The 19,904-nt window shown below is 55.9% G+C and overlaps 3 protein-coding genes across 7 annotated transcripts; all 3 read left to right on the top strand.

Annotated features, from left to right (window-relative positions):
* Positions 1 to 1,451: 1,451 nt before the first annotated feature.
* On the top strand, positions 1,452 to 8,088 carry MAPK3 (mitogen-activated protein kinase 3). Of its 2 annotated transcripts, XM_059038642.2 has the most exons (9): positions 1,452 to 1,652; positions 2,710 to 2,892; positions 4,724 to 4,913; positions 5,105 to 5,221; positions 5,521 to 5,635; positions 6,022 to 6,153; positions 6,314 to 6,423; positions 6,520 to 6,674; positions 7,495 to 8,088. In XM_059038642.2, the coding sequence occupies exons 1-8, from the start codon at positions 1,477 to 1,479 to the stop codon at positions 6,640 to 6,642; spliced, it is 1,146 nt and encodes a 381-aa protein (XP_058894625.2). In that variant the 5' UTR covers positions 1,452 to 1,476; the 3' UTR covers positions 6,643 to 6,674; positions 7,495 to 8,088. The 2 variants fall into 2 exon arrangements, with proteins under 2 accessions (XP_058894625.2, XP_066867866.1); XM_067011765.1 differs by having other exon boundaries at positions 6,314 to 6,674.
* Positions 8,084 to 14,552, top strand: GDPD3 (glycerophosphodiester phosphodiesterase domain containing 3). 4 transcript variants are annotated; one of them, XR_010836280.1, is made up of 10 exons: positions 8,084 to 8,903; positions 9,153 to 9,195; positions 9,431 to 9,566; positions 9,659 to 9,704; positions 9,868 to 9,986; positions 10,066 to 10,155; positions 10,457 to 10,590; positions 12,430 to 12,494; positions 12,590 to 12,641; positions 14,358 to 14,552. XR_010836280.1 is itself a non-coding variant. In XM_059037935.2 (10 exons), the coding sequence occupies exons 1-10, from the start codon at positions 8,765 to 8,767 to the stop codon at positions 14,493 to 14,495; spliced, it is 957 nt and encodes a 318-aa protein (XP_058893918.1). In that variant the 5' UTR covers positions 8,084 to 8,764; the 3' UTR covers positions 14,496 to 14,552. The 4 variants fall into 4 exon arrangements, 3 of the variants coding, with proteins under 3 accessions (XP_058893918.1, XP_066867867.1, XP_066867868.1); XM_059037935.2 differs by having other exon boundaries at positions 12,430 to 12,489; XM_067011767.1 differs by lacking the exon at positions 8,084 to 8,903 and having other exon boundaries at positions 9,151 to 9,225; positions 12,430 to 12,489.
* A 1,250-nt stretch (positions 14,553 to 15,802) lies between these two features.
* Positions 15,803 to 19,522, top strand: YPEL3 (yippee like 3). The gene is made up of 5 exons (XM_059037180.2): positions 15,803 to 15,983; positions 16,636 to 16,818; positions 16,924 to 16,967; positions 17,179 to 17,287; positions 19,026 to 19,522. Exons 2-5 carry the CDS (start codon positions 16,702 to 16,704, stop codon positions 19,113 to 19,115), a joined length of 360 nt encoding a protein of 119 aa, XP_058893163.1. The 5' UTR covers positions 15,803 to 15,983; positions 16,636 to 16,701; the 3' UTR covers positions 19,116 to 19,522.
* Positions 19,523 to 19,904: the final 382 nt, after the last annotated feature.

The following is a 19,904-nucleotide window of genomic DNA, read 5'->3' on the forward strand; positions in this document are numbered from 1 at the left end:
GAAGTCCTAATTAGCACCTCTTGAACCTTCACTGACTTGTGGGTTATTGGGAACCAGCAACTTGGTCTCAATCTGAATTAGAGCCTCACCATGGATCTAATTATGAGCAATTTCAGAATCATAATTACAGTTCCATTATGTCTCTTGATCTTTAATGCATACAAGGACCTACTCCCAGCTTCTAAGGAAGACAAAAACAACATTACTTAAGCCTAGGAGGTGTGTTTCTGTGAATGTCCTAGCTCACATTTTCACTGTGAAGTGAGGGAGATGGACTGGATGGTCTCTGAGGGCCCTCTCTTCAGTTTTAACAGACTATGATTCCAGGAGACAGAATGAAATTAAAAAGAGCCTCTACTTATGTGTCAGAAGATACCATGTTGAGTCTCAGCTCCCCAACTCTCAGGTTTCCCATTCTGTAAGAGTCGATTCAGCCATTCAAAAATTTCTGAGGGTCTGAATTTGAGTGTAGGGGTGAGGGGTGGGGTATACAGTGATGAACAAGACAGACATGACTCCTGCTCAACCAGCTGAGAAAAGCAGATGACATCTGCATCGTGGGGTTGTCCTAATGAAGAAACTGAAGTGGACCAAGTATTGTGTAAACTATAAAGTCTAGTACAGAATCAAAAGGTGATGATCTTGACAGGACTGCCAAACCCAACTACAACAAAAACGTTAGCTATCTTGCTGTTTTTGAGTAAAGCCTAATAGTATATTTTCACCAAACTCAGTCAACGCAGCTCTCTCACCTCTCCCCTGCTCTCCATGTAAGGATAGGCTGGGAGTATCTGTCCTCAGGACACAGGCACAGCCTGGTTGCTGAGGCCAGGTCCCTAGCCCACTCAGATAGGCCTCCTTCTGAAAGCCATTACGCTGGGAGTCTGGAAGCCTGGGTTTTCCAGCTCTCAAGTCACCCTGTCCAGCTCAGGTTTCAGTTTCCTCATCTGTGAAAAGCACGCCACATCTGTGAGGCATCCATCTCCCACCGCCACTGTGAAATACTCATTGGATCACTTAGCATCGGGCCTGGCTCCGGGAGGCCAAACTCCAGAGGGCTGGTGAGGGTTCCCTTAAGGTTCCATCTCGAGGCCCGGGCCACTCCTCCGGCTGAGTGGGGCTGGTGGGGGCAGCGGGGCCACGTGGCCCGGTCTTGGTCCCTGGTCCAGCACTCATTTGCTGGGTGGCTCTGGGTGAGGTCACCGGGCGGCCCTACTGGTCTGCATTCGTGGGGAGGGTCTGGACAGTCTCAAGATGGTCCTGGGGAGCTTCTAGGTTGACTGGAGTAGACGGAGCCGACAGGTGCCAAGGACCAGGCTCCTTAAGCTGGGCGCGGGGTGGAGGTCACGTGACGGGGGCGGGCGGGGGCGGGGCCTGGCGCGCCAGGCTCCGCGGGTGACAGGGCGGGCGGGAAGGGGCGGGGCCTCGGGCGGGGCCGCCGGGGGGAGGCGGGCGGGCGGGAGGGGAGGAGTGGAGATGGCGGCGGCGGCGGCGGCGGCTCAGGGGGGCGGGGGCGGGGAGCCTCGGGGAACTGATGGGGTCGGCCCGGGGGTCCCGGGGGAAGTAGAGATAGTAAAGGGGCAGCCGTTCGACGTGGGCCCGCGCTACACGCAGCTGCAGTACATCGGCGAGGGCGCGTATGGCATGGTCAGGTGAGGGGCGTTCTGGGGGAGGGGGCGTCTTTGGGGACGAGGCTCCGAGGGAGGGGGCAGGGAGGGTTGCTGAGAGCTCTCTGGACCTTGGAGACTCTGAGCATCCTGAAGAAGCTGAGGCTTCAGGAGGCTGGGGAGCGTCCCAGGGAGAGGGCCTTTGAGTGCTTTCTGGGGGAGGGGGCGCTGCGTAAAATCTAAGGAGAGGGGGCTTGGGAGCTTTGAACCCACCATTCTATAAAGGGAGGGGCATCTGAGTATATGTGGGGGAGCTGTGGGGACCTTGGGGATACTATAGACACGGGGTGAGGAGAAGAGAATAAGTCTTGTGGGGGAGGTAATATCCTTAGTGAAGGAGTGAAGGACCCTTCACTGGGGAGAGGATGCCTTGGAACCCGCCCCTCAGTGAGGCTTGCCAAGGAGTTTGAGAGAAAAGATCAGAGCTCAGGGCTAGGCAGGGTGGGGTGGGGCTTTGGGCCTGGGGCCAGGGACCCAGTGAGCAATGAGGGGTCCAGGAATGCCTTCCTGCAACTTTTAGGAGGGGGTCTGTGAGTTCTCCCAGCCCCACTGGGTGCTCTGGGCCTTTGTTCATCTGGGAATAACTCTGCTGCCCAGGAACCTCCCCCTGACACCCACCCCTGCCCTGCCTATCCCTTCTCTCCAGTCCCTCCTATGATTCCCTCCTTCTCACTGTATTTGCCTCGCTGTACGTCCTCCACACCTCCCACCCCCTGGACCTGCCTTGGGTTGAGGGAGCCCATCCTGGGAAGGGGAGGATGAGGGGTCAGGGCAACTAGAATGGAAAGGGTTGAGGAGAGGGGAAGTCAGTGATCGGTCAGTCTCTTCCTCTGTTTGTGAAGTCACTGAAGGGCTGCCTGGCTGGTCCCCAGCTTTCTCCCTGGAGATCCCAGGCCTTCGCAGCAGGAAGGAACCAGCATTGTTTATGACTGGCCAGAGTCTCTCCTGCTCCCTCCCCTCCCTGCCAAGACCTGGGTGGGGCCACTGGGCCTGGACTCCCCCTTTTGTAAGGCCACGCCAACAACTTCTCTGGCCCTCTCAGCTCAGCTTACGACCACGTGCGCAAGACTCGAGTGGCCATCAAGAAAATCAGCCCCTTTGAGCATCAGACCTACTGCCAGCGTACATTGCGAGAGATCCAGATCTTGCTGCGCTTCCGCCATGAGAACGTCATCGGCATCCGAGACATTCTGCGGGCACCCACCCTGGAAGCCATGAGGGATGTGTATCCTTCACCTTGGCCAGATGGCTGGCCAGGCACAGCCTCAGAGCTGGGCTGGGAGAATGTTGGCTTGTTTTCTGTTTCCTTCTTCCCTACCACCCTCCAAAACAAACCCAGTAAAAGAAACTTTCCAGCAGTAAAGAGGCCACAGAGTGTAAGAGGACGATGGGGAGGCCTCAGGTGAATCCTAGCCTGCTGCAGCCAGGCAGTATGGCCCTGGGCAAGTCTCTTCTCCGAGTTCTGCCTCAGTAGGGGGCTGGGCAAGATGATCTCTATGGGAGCTTTGTCTTCTGACATCTGCAATTCTGTGATGAGATCCAGCCTCTGCCCACAGTCAGTTTTTTTTGTTTAACAGACGGTGATTCTTTCTCCTCTGGGTCCTCAGACTGGAAGGAAGGCAGGAAGGAAGAAAACTGCCCTTTTTGGAGGGGCTACTATGAGTCTGGTGCAGTGCAAGCCGAGTGCTTTGACATTTCTTATTCTAACTCCCAACTGCCCTATGAGATGGGTCTCATCAGCTCCATTTCAAAGATGAGGCAACTGAGACTCAGAAAGCCTCAATAAAATCAAGTGCTTCTGTTGCTACCTCCTCCTCTCCCCCAAATGAGAACCTGTTCTCTCTCTGGGACTTCCCGCTCAGAGCCCCACCCCAATCCCCTGTGGACTTGCACCTTGCCCCTGGAGGGACAGCCTTGCCTTTGTTGCCCTCCCCCCACATTGCTTTCCTAGTTTGTTGTCCACTTCCTGCCTGGCTCTGCGAGCAGCTTATAACACCCATCACCTCTCCCCTGCCCCACCCACCCCAGCCAGTCCCAGTCCTCCACCCAAAAGTGAGGATTAGTATTGCACCCGTCTGCAGCTTCCACCACAAACCGTGGGCAGGAAATCTCCACATTCACCCCCAGCTTGCCGTGTGACCTTAACCAGGTCACTGCATCGTGCTGGGCCTCCTCATCTTTAAAACAGCAGGGTTGGTCCAGGTGTCCTCAGAAGGCCCTTTGGAGGCTGATTCTGAAAGACAGCCCTAATTTAGTCTTCCAGAAACAAACCACATGATATTTATTTGTTTATTTATGTGTAGTCTTTTTATCTTAGAATATAAAAGGACATTTACTCCTCTGTCTTTGGATGTATGGCCACGCACCCTGAGTAGGAGCGTGCAGTGGGGAGTTTCTCCTCATCGTCTTGCACAAACCATTGCCATAACGCAGGCATTTATTTTTAAGCAAACATTTATTGCATGCCAGATGGTGTTCATACATTATCTCATTTAACCTTCTCAAGACTCATGCGGCTCAGGCTTTTATAACAGCAGTACTAGTTCATGTTTGCCGAGCACTTACAACATGCCAGGCACTGGGCTGGCCGCTCTACATGTGTCATCTCTCAGCTAATGTTCACAACCACTTTCTAAAGAACAATTTTTTTCCCTTACTTTGCAAATGAGGAAATAGAGGTGCAGACAGGTTGAGGCCATAAAGCCAATGAGCAGGGCAGTGGGGATTCACACACTGGCAGGTGAACTCCAGAGTTACTGCTCTTAAATGGGACATTCTCCTGCTTCCCACAGTTTATTAGCCCTGTTCTCCCAGTAGGGAAACCGAGGCCACAGAACTGAAGTGCTCTGGTCAGGGTCTCTGGGTGAGATCCGGCAGAGGCCTCGAGCCCAACTGCTAAGTATGGGCCTTGCCCAGCTCATGATATGAGTTGGCACATCTGTTGAGTCCCAGGGGCATCAGCTGGAAGGATATGAAGCCTGTTCACCAAAGGCTCTTCTTCTTAACCAAGTGCCTCTCGCTGCCCCAATCTGGGGGGTCTCTGGCACCAACCTCAGCTACATTGTGCAAGACCTGATGGAGACAGACCTGTACAAGTTGCTTAAAAGCCAGCAGCTGAGCAACGACCACATCTGCTATTTCCTCTACCAAATCCTGCGGGGCCTCAAGTATATCCACTCCGCCAACGTGCTCCACCGTGATTTAAAGCCCTCCAACCTGCTCATCAACACCACCTGCGACCTTAAGGTCAGAGGGTTGAGGGCCGGTCTCCTCCTACCCCTGGGGTCTCAGGCTTGCAGGTGCCCAGCACGCACCCCCCCCATAGGTAGGAGAGTATCGCAAGCAAAGGGAACAGCATGGGCAGAGACACGCTGATACGATCACTTGGGCCCAGGAGGCCTTGAGCACCGAGCTCAGTAGCCTGGGTTGCATTCTAGATCTGTGATTTTGGTCTTGCCCGGATTGCCGATCCTGAGCACGACCACACTGGCTTTCTGACGGAATACGTGGCCACACGCTGGTACCGGGCCCCAGAGATCATGCTTAACTCCAAGGTAGGGGGGCCACCCACCCCTGAAGGGAAGGGGCTGTGTCCCAGAAAGCCCTGGAGCCATCTCTAAGTCAGGCACTGATCCCCATGATGCAGGAAGTCTACCCCCAGGCCTCGTCACATTTTCCTGGTCCTAGGGCTCTGGAAAGAAACTGTGGATTAGCTCCTCTGGGCCTCTGCCCTCTGCCTCCCTGGCTGGTGTTGAGCCTAGGTCAGGGGTCGTGGGTAGGCCCAAACATCAGGGTTGGCTCAACAACAGGTTGAGGCTGGCCCAGGAGCCCACCACTTTCTCCTCCTCCCCAGGGCTACACCAAGTCCATCGACATCTGGTCTGTGGGCTGCATTCTGGCTGAGATGCTTTCCAACCGGCCCATCTTCCCGGGCAAGCACTACCTGGACCAGCTCAATCACATTCTGGGTGAGGGGGGACTGGCCAGCTGAGTGGGAGGGAGATTTCACTTATTGGAGGTGAGATTTCTTTAGGGTCAGGGTCACTGAGTCTGTGGGAGTCAGGTCAGGGGGACGACCATGTGTGGGGCCCCTACAGCATTTCACAGTAGTTCACTGAGGTATAGATACTGTCCCCATTTGATAGACGGGAACAGTAAGGCTACATACACCCCATGCTTAGGAAGTGCTAGGGCTGGGATTTGAACCTAGGGCTGCCCAAAACCAGACCCCTTGCTCTTCACCACCATAGTACTGGCTGGTGGCCTGGAGCAGGTTGGTGGAGGCTCTTGTTCCTGGCACCTTCTGTTCCCAGAAGGGAGAGATTGCTCGCCAAGTCACTTGCTTTACCTACAGGTATCCTGGGCTCCCCCTCCCAGGAGGACCTGAATTGTATCATCAACATGAAGGCCCGAAACTACCTACAGTCTCTACCCTCCAAGACCAAGGTGGCCTGGGCCAAGCTTTTTCCCAAGTCGGACCCCAAAGGTGAGAGAGACTTGGGGGCTGGTATATGATAAAAACCGGGTGTAGAAGAAGGTACATGAGCCCAGTAGCTACCTGGGCCTCTGGACACAGAGAAGAAAAGCAGTGCTTCTGGGAGCTCCTCTGACCTTCCCTTTGACCCCCGACACCTGCGCTTCCCTAGCTCTTGACCTGCTGGACCGGATGTTGACCTTTAACCCCAACAAACGGATCACAGTGGAAGAAGCACTGGCTCACCCCTACCTGGAGCAGTACTATGACCCAACAGATGAGGTGGGCCAGCCACCAGCAGCAGGGCTGGCAGGTAGGTGGATGGGTGGGCATCCCTCAGTCCCTGTCCTGAGCCTCCCCACTTCTTTGCCACCCCAGCCAGTGGCCGAGGAGCCTTTCACCTTCGACATGGAGCTGGATGATCTACCCAAGGAGCGGCTGAAGGAGCTCATCTTCCAGGAGACAGCCCGTTTCCAGCCTGGGGTGCTGGAGGCCCCCTAACCTGGACAGATGCCTCTGCTCCCTGGGGCCTGGTGAGTGCTCCCCACCAGCCATGCACAGATCCACCCTGAGACCAGGGTGCCCAGCACGCCGCCACGCAGTCACAAGCTGGCTCACGTCCGTGAGCCACGTGTACGGTGGCAGCAGAAGGGCCAGAGCCTGCCTCAGCCTCAGACCTGTGGTCGCCCAGCCCCACATGTCTCCCACCTGCACACTCCAGCCCCAGGTCACTGAGGGCCCCCTCTCACCCATCTGAGGAACGGAGCCAGGCTTTGGCTCCCCCAGGATAGGCAGAGAGGGAGGTGGGTCAGTAATTGCTTTGGGAGGAGCCGGCAGCACCCGGCCTGACCCACATGCCAGGCTTTTTCACACCTGGTGTCCAGCTCAGCAGTTCCCATACCTTTGGGGGACCCGGCTGGGGCTACCGCCACCCACACTGCTCTCCGTCCCTCCTCTAGTTTCTTCTCTGTCTCTGGCCAGCTGTGGCCTGATAGCAGCAAGGCAGACACACCTGGGTTCAAAGCCCGGCTCTGATACTCAATAAGGGCCGTGTGATATTGTGCAAGACACCTCACCTTTCTGCAGCTCAGTTTCCTGGACACAGTTCTGATAATGAGAGCAAACGCCTCCCAAGCACCAAGCATTGTTGTAAGAGATTTGCATGTATTAACTCCCTTAGTCCTTATAGCAGTACCTTGAAATGGGTACTAATGTTGTCCGCATTCACAGATAAGGAAACCCAGCTGCATCCCACTCAGCTGTGAGGACGAAGTGAGGGAAGTGGAGGTCGGGGCTCTGGCAGGTCCGCTCAAGGGTGCTAATGGTTCCTTTCCTGCCTGCCTTTTTGTTTAGGCCCTGCCTCCTGCCTGCCCCTCCCCTGCCGGACTGTTAGAAAATGGACTCTGTGCCCAGCCCAGACCCCCGACAGCCCAGGTCGAGGCAGAGGGCGGGCCTGGCCACCTCCCTTTGCTTTGCTCAGGCATCCTGCTTCAGGCAGGCCAACGCGCCCTCCCCCCTCACCTGAGGACCTGAGGGGCTCAGGTGGCCCCAAAGCAAATGCCCCTCTGCTGCTCTGCCACCGTCTGCCCGGCTCTCCCAGTCTCTGGTAGTTCTGGAATTCAAGGGCTCAGGCTGCCCCAGGACCTACTGAGGGGCAGTGGGGGAGGGACACAGAGGACACTGAGTGGGGACTCAGGGCCAGCCCTGCCCCACTCAGCTCATTAAAACCCCACCCCATTTTCCCTGAAGGAACATTCCTAAGGCTCAAGGACTAGTGTCCCTGAGGAGCAGACCTAAACCCTCCCCCACAAAGCTGCCACATCTAACGTCCCCGCTGCTTCTGTGTGTGGGTGAACAGAAGTGGAGGCGGGGGCACGTGGAGAGCCCAGTGCCCCTGCCCACCCCGTGCCTGTATCTAATATATAAATATAGAGGTGTGTCTATGGATGGCCCTGGCTCTGTCTGTGTTCGCCGATGCCCTGACCGTAACCCTTGCTGCTTTGAGGACTGAGTCTCCAGCCCCGCTGCTTCCCACCTGTGGCTTTACCTGGAGTGGTGGCCTTTGGTCCCTCGCTGGCCAGGGTTGAGGATGGGAGTGTAAGGAGTTCTGGACTCCTAGGCAGAGTGGGGTCAATTTCCCCCTTAGTCACTGTCCTGTCCCCGCTCTAATGGCTTCCTGTCTTAACTGGCTGGGGGTGATTCTGGAGTGACTCAGGGACACACTATACACCCCCAGCTTCTCGGGAAATGGCAAGAGGTGGCATGTTATATACCCTGGGCGCACACAACCAGTGGGAAGGGGGAGTGTTGTAGCAGAGCTGGTGGGGGACGGGGGGGGGACTTGATTCCCCAGTGTGGCCACAGAGAGAGGGATTCTGGGGTGTGTGAAGGGCTTGGGATACGTGGGCCAGAGCTGCCTGGCCTCTACCTCTGCCTCTACCCCAACCCTAGCTGAGCCCTGCAGTCTGGCCTCAGGCCAGAAGCAGGCTCAGCAGGTCCCAAGGGGTGTGGTGGCAGCCGGTGGTGGAGCCAGCCTACATCAGCCAGGCAGTCAGCGAGGCAGCACAGTCCATCGGGAATGGTTCAGCTTGCGGCAGCCAGAGCCTGAAGAAGCAGCACGGCCATGAGTCCTCTGCTGTACTACGCCCTGCCTGCCCTGAGCAGCTATGTCATGCTCTCCATCTTCTTCCTGCGCCGGCCTCGCCTGCTGCATACGCCATGGGTTTCAGCCTTCTGTCCCCGCCTGGGGGCCCACCGGGGAGGTGAGCTGGGCTGGGGTAGACAGGGGGTGGGGGCTCCTGAGGACGGAGTGAGGATAGCAAGGCAGGTGCCAGGGTGGACAGCAGAGAGGGGTAGGTCCAAAGGGCAGGATGTTAAAGGAGGGCAGAGTTCGAGGTGGGCAGAGAGCCAGGTGGCAGGGCAGGATGTGGAACAGGGAAGAAGAGGGTGATCAACGTGGCCTACAGGGGCGGGGCCAGGCCACAGGAACCCACCCTTGGTGCCCCACACAGGATCTGGAGAGCGCCTGGAGAACACCATGGAGGCCATGGAGAAGTGAGTCCACCAGCCTGGCCAAGCTGCCGGGTAAGGTTGTGCCGGCTGTACAAGGCATGACGCTAAGGGGTGCCGTTCACTTCCTGCTCCAGGTGACTGGAGCCCCCTGGAGTCATGCAGTGCACAGCCTGCACATCCGGCCAGAACTGCCCCATGTTCCCCTAAACGTCCCCACCGCCCTGCTGTCTGGCGCATCCCCCATCCCTCGGCCGCTCACTGACCTTCGCTCCCATAGCGCCATGGCCCAGAGAGCCGACCTCCTGGAGCTCGACTGCCAGCTGACTCGGGATGGCGTGGTGGTGGTGTCACACGACAAGAACCTGTCCCGCCAGTCAGGCGTGAATAGGGATGTGGGCAGTCTGGACTTTGAGGTGGGCCTCGCCCCAGCACCCCAACCGTGCCCAGAGAACCACCGTGCCTCCACGCGGGACTCCTGGTGACATGCTCCCTGCTCTCCCTACAGGAGCTGCCCCTCTACAAGGAAGAGCTGGAGGTTTACTTCTCGCCGGGTGAGCGTGTGGGCTGTCAGCGCCGGGCTGAGCCAGCTGGAGTGGGATCGTGGCCTCAACCTCCTGCCCTCTTTTCCCCTTTGGGACCCACGCCCTCCCCCCGGGCTTGCACCCCCCGCCCCCCAGCAGTCCTTCTCTGATCCTTCTTCCCACAACCCCTCAGGCCACTTGGCACACGGGTCAGACAGGCACATGGTGCGTCTGGAGGACGTGTTCCGGAGGTTCCCGCGGACGCCCATGAGCGTGGAAGTCAAAGAGCAAAATGAAGAGCTCATTCGCAAGGTGGTGCTGCGGGCAGGGGTGGGCGAGGGCCCAGGGCTGGATGGAGGCCTGACTCCCCATCACCTCCTCCTCCTCCCAGATAGCAGGCCTGGTGAGGCACTATGAACGCGATGAAATCACCATCTGGGCCTCGGAGAAGAGCTCAGTCATGAAGAAGTGCAAGGCCGCTGTGAGTCCCTTATCCCCCTCTGCGCCCACTGCCCCTCCCAAACGGGCTTAGGCCATAGGAGTGGGGGTTCCGCAGGAGCCCTGAGCAGGGTCTCCAGGGTTGGGTTTTGGAGAGCAGGTGAGGTGGGGAAGGTGTGTGAGCAAAGGCATGCCAGAGGGACAGGGAGTGGGCTCTAGGCTTGGAACGCTGGTCCAAGATGTGGCTTTGATCCTGCAGGCACTAGGGTTTCCTGAATGTTGAAAACTGCAGCCCAAGCGTGCAGCCCAACTGATCCCCTTTCTCGCTTCCCCTTGGCTTCCAGAACCCCGAGATGCCTACCGCCTTCACAATAAGCCGAGGATTCTGGGTGCTGCTGCTGTATTACCTGGGGCTGCTGCCCTTCATCTCGATCCCTGAGCGGTTCCTCATCTCTTTCCTGCCCACCATCATCAACAGGTACCTACAGGGTCCCCGTCTCCCTCCCTCATTCTCCCCCAGGCTTCTGTCCCCCAAAACCCCCCTCCACCCTATACCGGAAACTCACACAACATTGTTAATCAATTATGTTGCAATATAAAAGTAAGAGTTTTTTTTTAAAAACACCCCCCCCCCCCACTTCAGACCCCATTGTGCAGGGTCCCGTGTGGAGCAGGAGATCCAGTGTCCCCAGCTCCCTGGCTACCCTCAAGGATAATCTCCCATCCGGGGTCCTTTGAAGACAGTGGTCTCACCAAGCATTCATGAATACTAAGGGGGACACGGACCCCCTGAAATCCTATGCAGATGTGCATTGATGTGGATGGAGTTTTAGGACAAAGGTTCATTGTTCATCTAGTCATCCAACAAAGAGTTATTGAATGCCTACTCTGTTTCAGGTGCACTTACACTAGTAAATAAGACCAATGTGGGTGGGGAGAGGCCCTTCATGAGCTTACAGTCTGGGTGGGAAGACAAATATTTATTAATTACAGCATCACTCTGATTCTCAAACAGAAAGGCAAGCATTTTCCTGCTTGGGGACAAGGATTAACAAAGTAACAGCTGGGCAAAGTATCAGGAATTTGGATACTTCACCAGCTCTCAGGCCGGGACCCTCCCTTTGCCCTCTGAGACCTCCTCTGTGGTGGCCCCAGTGCTTTCTGCTCCCCTCTGTCGTCCTGAGGGAAGCTCCCAGCCAACCGCCATCATCCCTTGCCACAAAGAGATCATTACACTACAAACTTGGTGTACCTAACTTTTTTTTTTAAATTTTGTGTGTGTGTGTGTGTGTGTGCGCGCGCACACGGCACGCGGGCCTCTCACTGCTGTGGCCTCTCCCGTTGCGGAGCACAGGCTCCGGACGTGCAGGCTCAGCGGCCATGGCTCACGGGCCCAGCCGCTCTGCGGCACGTGGGATCTTCCCAGACTGGGGCACGAACCCGTGTCCCCTGCATCGGCAGGCGGACTCTCAACCACTGCGCCACCAGGGAAGCCCTACCTAACTTTTTATACAGGGTTTGCAAGGTAAAGTTTTCACATCCTTTAGTTTATTTGAGCCTTACCTTGCAGCACCCTCAGGAGATAACAGGAATCATGACCCCCATGGAGAATCTGAGGCTCAGAGATGTTCTGTAATTTGCCCAAGGTCACACAGCGGAGCCTGCCCTGGGACACTGTGAAAGCCTCTAAGGTCACCCCGGGACTTCCCTGGAGGCCCAGTGGTTAGGACTCCGCGCTTCCACCTCAGGGGGCACGGGTTCAGTCCCTGGTCGGGGAACTAAGGTGCCGCATGCCTCACAGCTCAGCCAAACAAAACGAAACAAAACAAAAAACGACAATAACAACAACAACAACAAATTCATCATTTAAAAAAACTAAAGTCACTCTGGAGTGGAACAATTAGGGACAAGTAGCCGACCGATTAAAATGCTGTCTGGTCTCAGGAAGTTGGTCAGGCCTAACCAGGAGGACCTCCAGCTGCGTATCCAGTTTGGGAATCAAGCTGGGTCCGGCTCGTGGCCCTGGCCCTACCATGGATTTGCTTTGTGACCTCGGGCAAGTCACTTTAGTTCTCCAAGACTCAGTTTCTTCTTCTGTAAAACGGTGGGGGGAGGGGCAAACCCTCAAAGCATGGAGTCAAGGATACCGGAGTAGCAAGTCACTGAGCAATGGGTGACCTGTTGCTCTGGGCAGCCGCAGAGGTTCTTCTAGAGGGATTGGGGTTATACAGGTTGGGGGGCGGTCACCACCACCCCCACCCCACCCCTGTGACAGAGAGAGACCCAAGGGGCTGACCACGACACCACCTCTCCTCAGGACCTACTTCCCATTTTCCTGCTCTGGGCTGAATCAGCTGGCGGCTGTGGTTTCCAAATGGTGAGGCGGGTGAGAAGGCTGGGTGGAGGGATCCCACAGAGACCCGCCCTTCTCCTTAGTCCCCTCTCATCACAGCCTTTGCTACCCCGCCCCCCACCAGGCTCATCATGAGGAAAAGTCTGATCCAACACCTAGAGCAGCGAGGGGTGCAGGTGAGCAATTGGGTTGTTCACAGTGTGGGCCCAGCACGGCGTTCCAGTCACAGCTCTTTTATTAACTGGCTGGGTCACTTGGGCAGATCACCTTCTGAGTCTCAGTTTCTTCATCTGTAAAATGGGGATAATGATATATTTAACTCTTCTGGATATGTAGCCGATACTTAGTAAGGGCTTGATAAAGGCTAGCCGTTCCGATAATGATGATGTATTGAACTGTCCTGATCCCTGATGTGGGGGGTTGGGAAGAGACCAGAGAAGGGGAAGACCAGCCCAGGCCACCCCCTCCTCCAACCTGCGGAGCATCAGCTCTGACCAGGTCATTTAATTAGCAAACCTTTGTTGGGAACTGACTCTGTTGAGAACACAGTTCCAGGCGCTGTGGTCCCGGGGAAGGAGCAGGGAGCTTTACCATCAGGGGCAGAGGAGGAGGAAAAGCAGGCATCGCAGGGGCAGCCAGTGGACAGAAAGGAAGAAGAGTGCCGTGGTCTGTGGGGTCAGAGAACCCCTTCTAGAAGCAGTGAGGAGCCGGCTGGCAGGGAGGGGAAAGGGAGAGCATCTCAGCAGGAGGCTCAGCATGTGGGAAGGTCAGGAGAAGCAAGAGGCTAGCAGAGGAACTGAGAGGGGTCCCACCAGGCTGCAGTCTGGAGGAAGTGGCACCAGGGGAGCTGGAGAAGGCAGGAGAGGCTGCGGCAGGCAGCCTGTGAACCTCAGTAAGGAACCTGGACTTCAGCCCAAAGGAGAGGGAAGCTTTTGAGGGCCTTCAGCAGGGGAGAGACCTGATTCAATTAAGGCTTGTCGAGTGAGGGTCACTCTGGCCACCACGTGGAGAAGGGATCGTGGGGGGCCAGTGTGGAAGCAGAGTCTCACTAGGCGCCTCATGCTGCCACTGACAGGACTGAGGCTTAGGCGGCAGCAGCGGGGATGGATGGAAGGGTTAAGTCACAGACAGGCCAGACTCGGCCACTGATTGGATGTTGGGGTGAGCAAGGCATGGGGATGACATAGCTCTTTCAGGTCAGGCCTCCTGCTCCACGGTCTTCACCATAACACTGAGAGGTTAGACCATCACTCTCATTTGTGAAATTAAGAAACTGAGAGGTCCATCCAGTGACTTAGCCCGGGGTGCAAATACCAGCTCCACCTACTTCAGTGCCCACAGGAGAGGACTCAGAAGGCAGGGAAGATGTAGAGCAGCAGGATGTGGGCAGGCTGGAGGCAGGCTGGTAAACATTCCACTCTCAGCTGTCCCAGGGGGGAAGAAACCCCTTGATTTGAACATTAGGTAATTTCCCTGCTGTATATACTCCCACCTTGGCCAATTTCAGGCACCAACATGGATTCACAGAACAGAGTTGGGAAGAGATGTGCACACCATTATATACTATTTCCATCTTATACATTTGATACATATAGATAACCTCCAGAACATGGGTAACAGTAAAATGTGGTAAAATAATTAGGAAGTGATGAGTTGTATTTATTACCTTTGTTTTTAATATAATTTATTGAATTGTATGTTTATATAATGTAATACTTAATAATGGCTGTATTTAATAACCAGTTTGCAAAATTCCTGAAAATGTGACAGTCAGCTCCAGCATAGCACTGCTGGGTGGTCTCCACAGAGGAGGAGAGCTCCCAGCATCTGGATACAAGGGGAAGCGCTAGGTAAAGTTGTTGGGAAACTACAAGCCCCTCCCTCCCCACTAGGTGGTATTTTGGTGCCTTAACGAAGAGTCAGATTTTGAAGTGGCCTTCCGCCTGGGGGCCACTGGCGTCATAACTGATTACCCGACAGCCCTGAGGCGCTACCTGGACAACCATGGACCACCTGCCCTGGCCTCCTAACCCAGAGGTGCTCACCCTCTCCTCTATTTCTCTTCCCCAATAAACGTATTCTTCTCAGTCACGTCTTTGTGCTTGGGGAGTGGGGGAAGGTGTGAGGGGTTATATCCTAGAAGACTACAAAGATGGCAGCTTGTGGCAGAAGAGGCCAGCTGAGGGCCAGAGTCCGAGGCCCTAACCACCCTGACCCACTGGTTCTACAACATTCCAGACCCAGAGTAATGCCACACCCTGTGCCAACCTGGCCTCCACTCTCCTCGGGAATGTCCCTTGCAAGGCCCCCTGCCCCATCAGAGCCACAATGGTTCCATTCTCCTGAGGACATTAAGAGCCCCAAGCACACAGCAAGAGACTTGCCTTGCCCCTGTGAGCCAGCCACATCACCTGGCTTCAGAGGATGGGCATGGCTGACCCATCTGCTACCTCAGCCATTCCAGCCTTCCATTACCAGGTCTCCCACTCCAGAAGCTTCTCGAATTCCTCAACCCTCGTTAGCCCTACTACCTTATTCATTTAATGAATCACATATTTCACAAAGAAGTTATTAACTATAGGCCAGGCTGGGTATTGGAGCCAGTGCAAGGAACAAGACAAGCCTAGCGTGGCAGGCACATGTTTAAATGGACATTGTCATTTTCAACCCAGTCCAGAGGTGAGAGGGAAAGATACCTAACCCAGCCTGGATGGGCAGGACATCAGAGGAGACTGCCGAGAGGAGGTGATGCACGACAGTAGGAATCGCCTTGTTCTGAGGCTCTGGCTCCCAGGGTTCTAACACGGATGGATACCTTTAGCTCTTCCCATCCAAGAACCTGGCCCTGATGCTGTGGCAAGAACCGTGGAATCGGGCCAAAGTGAGAATCTCAGCTTTACCTCTTATCAGCTGGATAAGCTTTGGAGAGCTGCTAGACCTCTGTGTACCTCAGTTTCCCGGTAAAATGGGAACAACAGCAGAAGCTGCCTCCTAGGACTGCTGTGGGGATTAAGGGAGTGGGGCACGGGCGGTGTGTAAACGCAGATAATTATGACTATTATTTCCCGGGGGCGTGCGTCCAGACACCATCTCCTTCCTAACCCTACGTCACGTCAGGTTCCTCAGATCCTCGTCCCTTCGAGGACCGCGGGAGGAGAAGGGGGCTACCAGGCCCCGGCCGTGGGGCCGGCCGCCTGGGTTTCGGGCCGCAGCCGCATTTCCGGGCCGGCCTGAGCAGGGGGGAAGGGCAGCCCAGGCCTGCTCTGGCCGCGGTGTGACGCGCCCCCTCATTTGCATACTGCACGCCGATTGGCCACAGCGGCCGCCGGGACCAGAGGCTGTCCCCCTCCCCCTCCCGCCGCAGCGGCGGCAGCAGCTGGTCTCGGTGTAAACAAGTCGCGGAGGCTGCGAACCCGGGCCGGCGGCGGGTGGGGGGGGGGGACGGCGCCCACCAGGAGCGCCCCCCACTCGCAGGCCAGGCCACCCCGGCGGACTGGACCCCCGCGCGCCCAGGCGAGGTGAGGCCCGCAAAGTCAGGGTTGCGCGTCGCCCCGCGCCCCCGCGGCGAGCACTGCCCCCTTTCCCCCGGCGCCCGGCCCTCGTACCCGCGCCCCAGGTGAGCCCCAGGGTCTCAGGTAAGGCTCCGCGATGCAGGTAAGATCCCCTCGGCATAGACAAGGCCTCAGCGCCCCCAGGTAAGAGCCCGTCCCCTCCTAGGTGACCCTCCGCCTTCACTGAGGCCTCCTGTCTTCTCCAGGAGGGTGAGGCATCCTCTCCCCAGATGAGCTCCCCGTGCCTCAAGTGAAGTCGTCCCCACCTCCGGCAGTTCAGCTGAGGTCCTAAGGACCATAGAATTCCTAACCCCCCTCCATGTTCCCCCTAAACGGAGAACTGACAGCTCATCCACTCTAGAGCCCCTTCCTCCAGCTTCAGTTGCCAGGTCAGCGGGAGTGAGGCTGAAAGCAGGTGGGTGACTCATCTTGGGCTCCTCCTAGCCTCAGTTTCCCCATTGATGCAACTTGAGGACTCCTCAGTGAGTCAAAACTCAGATAGCTCTGGCCTCTGGGGAGAGGAGACAGCAGCCAAGTGTGACAGAGAGAGTCCCCGTGGTCCAGGGCATGCCTGCATGTGTGTGGCCTGGGTCCTGACAGCCCACTCCCTCCGATGCAGGCACTGGGCTCCCTCTGCTCCCCCTGGGCCGCTCCCCGCGTGGGGCCACTGCCCCCGGCCCCCGCCATGGTGCGGATTTCAAAGCCCAAGACGTTTCAGGCCTACTTGGATGACTGTCACCGGAGGTATAGCTGTGCCCACTGCCGTGCTCACCTGGCCAACCACGACGACCTCATCTCCAAGGTAACCAGGTCACAGCTGGAGCTGGACGGGGAGGCTAGAGGGGCTGCCTGGCAGCTCCCCACCAACAGCCCTGACATCCCCTCCTTTTTCCCTCCTACCCTTTAGTCCTTCCAGGGTAGTCAGGGGCGTGCCTACCTCTTCAACTCTGTGTGAGTATTCAATCTCCCTTTCTTTCCCTGACCTCTGTTGTGACTTGTGACCCCTGGCATCATACTGAGACTCTCAGAATCCCCTGGTTTGGGCAGGAAGTTTTGATCGCCTTTCTTTTGGATGCTAAGGACAGACACAGTAGGATGCAAGCTAGAGGCGGGCTTTGTGATGGTGGGGACCCTCCCTGGGACTGCCCCCATGTCCCCACAGGGTGAACGTGGGCTGCGGGCCAGCGGAGGAGCGGGTGCTGCTGACAGGCCTCCATGCTGTTGCTGACATCCACTGCGAAAACTGCAAGACCACTTTGGGCTGGAAATATGTGAGTCAGTGACCTCTGACCCCAGGCTAGCCTTTGACCTGACCTCATATCACCTCCTCCTCACAGCAGTCATCTGGTAATCTTTCAGGGTGTACAGGCCCAGTTCACCCAAGTCAAACTGTCTTTTCATCCCCTGACCATGTTCTCTTCGCTCACATCCTGCAAGGGCTTTTAGAATTTTTCTCTTAACTCATCCTTCTCCTCACAGGCACAAACATTCCCATTTTAGAGATGAGGATATCTAATGAAAATTACCATTTATTGAATGCTTATGTGCCAGGCACTGTTATATGCTTGGCATATCTTATCTCATTCACTCATTACAGCAATCCTGTAGGTAGTCTGTTATTATCTCCACTTTACAGAAGAAGAAAGGAAGGCCCAGAGATGTTAGGTAACTTCCCCAAGGTCACACAGCTGGTAAGTAACAGAATAGGGACCAGAATCCTCGTTTTGTCTTTTTTTTTTAACTCCAAACCCTTGACCCCCAGCTTCTGTTGCCATTCAGAGGATCAGAGAAGTTGCCCAAGACCCCACAGCAACATGGAGCTTGGGTCCATGAGCCTCCTTTTCCACTGCCCTCATTGCCACTGCTGTTGTTCAGGGTCTGATTTCACCACCCTGAGCATCATTTCCTTATCTGGCAGTGGAGGATAAAGCCACCACCTGGCACCCAAAATTGTTATGGGGATCAGATTAGATGCAGCAAAAGAAGATGCTCTTGGGAAACTGCAAGTGACAGGAATCCTCAGGCATCTCTTGGAGCTGTGGTGCCTCTGTGAGGTGGATGCCCCAGGCAGAGACAGAACCCTGACCTGAGTTCAGCCCTGGCCCTGCCACAGATTTCCTTTGTGTCCCTGGATAGGTGGTTTGGTCTCTCTGGACCTCTGTAAAATAAAGAAGTAGCCTGATCCAGAGATCAAAAACTCAAGTGCTTGCAGGGCCAAGCAGATGTTGTGGATCTGCAAAAAGGGGCAACAGAGATCTGGAGAGGGGGTCAGTCTGGCAAACTGGAATGAGCACGGCCTGCCCCGTATTTAACTGTTTGAAAGTTATTTTTATTAAACTCTCTGTTGGCCAAACAAAACACATGTATAGGCTAAAATTGGCCCTCAGGCTACCAGTTTGTAATCCCTAGATCTTTTATTTTTTTATTATTATTTTTAAAATTAATTCATTAATTTTTGGCTGCATTGGGTCTTCATTGCTGCACACGGGCTTTTCTCTAGTTGCGGCGAGGGGGGCTAATCTTTGTTGCAGTGCGTGGGCTTCTCATTGCGGTGGCTTCACTTGTTGCGGAGCAAGGGCTCTAGGCTCGCGGGCTCTAGAGCACAGGCTCAGTAGTTGTGGCACACGGGCTTAGTTGCTCCGCGGCATGTGGGATCTTCCCAGACCAGGGCTCGAACCCGTGTCCCCTGTGTTGGCAGGTGGATTCTTAACCACTGTGCCACCAGGGAAGTCCATCCCTGGATCTTTTAGAACCTTCCATATCCTCTCTGTTGGAGCCAACATTAGTACTTAAAAAGTACCTATGATTCAGAGAGTTCTGTCAATCCCCTATTAGTGAGAAACCTGGCCCTGCCATTTACCAGCTCTGTGTCTGTGGGCAGGTGGCTTGGTTTCTCTGGTTGACAGTTTCTTCATATGTAAAATGAGGCCCATCGTATCCACTCCCCAGCCCCTATTCCTTTTGGTAAGGCCCTAGCTCCAGGGATGACAGCCTCTCCCCTCCTTTCAGGAACAGGCCTTCGAGAGCAGCCAGAAGTACAAAGAGGGGAAGTACATCATTGAACTCAACCACATGATCAAAGACAATGGCTGGGACTGACCCCTGCTCCTGATGCAGGTGGCTCCAGCCCGGCCTGGCCGCCAGGGGGCGCCACTGGCTTCCCTTCACCCGAACGGAGCTCTGGACCATCAGGGCCTCTGCAGAGGAAGGATCCAGCTCCTGTACATATATTTTATTGCATGCACTGTGACCTTGGGGGGAGATCAGAAGGTGGACAAGGTGGACGACACCCCCGCACCTCCCTGCGATCTGGCTGGCTTGGATCTCATTTTTAACCCCTTCCTGCCCCACCTGCCCTATAGATATGGCCTGTGTGCTTCTCTCTTGGCCCCAGTGCACCATCTGCCCTGTGAAATTCTCCTCCCACCGGGCACCTCTTACCCCACACGTGTCTGCTCCCCTTGTTCTGTAGCGTTTGTACATAATAAAACCATGGAGTGGAGACAGCCCCAGGCTCACGTGAAATCCGGGAAGCGGGGGACTCATGCAGATTCATGCCGCTATAGACCTGTTCCCTTCAGAGTCCTGGAGACGTGGGGTAGGCACGGCGGTCAAAGCTGGTAGCCTTCGCTCCTGGGGCTCAGCTACCTTCTCTAGCACCGGGGGCGGATCTCACTGCAGGTGGAGATTCCCGCGCCCACTCTAGCTCGCTAGGCCTTGACCTCAGCTGATCTGCATCTTCTCAGCCTAAACGTTTTGACGCCGCCTAGGGGCAGCTCTCCTGAGAGGCATCTGCGCCGCGGGTTTCACCGCCCCCCTTCGTCCCAACTACAACTTCCAGCGGCCCCAGCGGCACCTGCCTGTCGTCTTCGCGCCAAACCTCGGCCC

The sequence above is a fragment of the Kogia breviceps genome, chromosome 14 (genome assembly GCF_026419965.1).
Source record: "Kogia breviceps isolate mKogBre1 chromosome 14, mKogBre1 haplotype 1, whole genome shotgun sequence".
NCBI classification, from domain to species: domain Eukaryota; kingdom Metazoa; phylum Chordata; class Mammalia; order Artiodactyla; family Physeteridae; genus Kogia; species Kogia breviceps.

Coding starts and splice junctions, on each gene's coding strand:
- YPEL3 (XM_059037180.2), top strand. CDS start 16,702: ATGGTGCGGATTTCAAAGCCCAAGACGTTTCAGGCCTACTTGGATGAC. Junction 16,968..17,178: donor GCCTACCTCTTCAACTCTGT/GTGAGTATTCAA, acceptor ATGTCCCCACAG/GGTGAACGTGGGCTGCGGGC. Junction 17,288..19,025: donor CCACTTTGGGCTGGAAATAT/GTGAGTCAGTGA, acceptor CCCTCCTTTCAG/GAACAGGCCTTCGAGAGCAG.
- MAPK3 (XM_067011765.1), top strand. CDS start 1,477: ATGGCGGCGGCGGCGGCGGCGGCTCAGGGGGGCGGGGGCGGGGAGCCT. Junction 1,653..2,709: donor GGCGCGTATGGCATGGTCAG/GTGAGGGGCGTT, acceptor TGGCCCTCTCAG/CTCAGCTTACGACCACGTGC. Junction 2,893..4,723: donor CTGGAAGCCATGAGGGATGT/GTATCCTTCACC, acceptor CACCAACCTCAG/CTACATTGTGCAAGACCTGA.
- GDPD3 (XM_059037935.2), top strand. CDS start 8,765: ATGAGTCCTCTGCTGTACTACGCCCTGCCTGCCCTGAGCAGCTATGTC. Junction 9,705..9,867: donor GGAGGTTTACTTCTCGCCGG/GTGAGCGTGTGG, acceptor ACAACCCCTCAG/GCCACTTGGCACACGGGTCA. Junction 12,642..14,357: donor TAGAGCAGCGAGGGGTGCAG/GTGAGCAATTGG, acceptor CCTCCCCACTAG/GTGGTATTTTGGTGCCTTAA.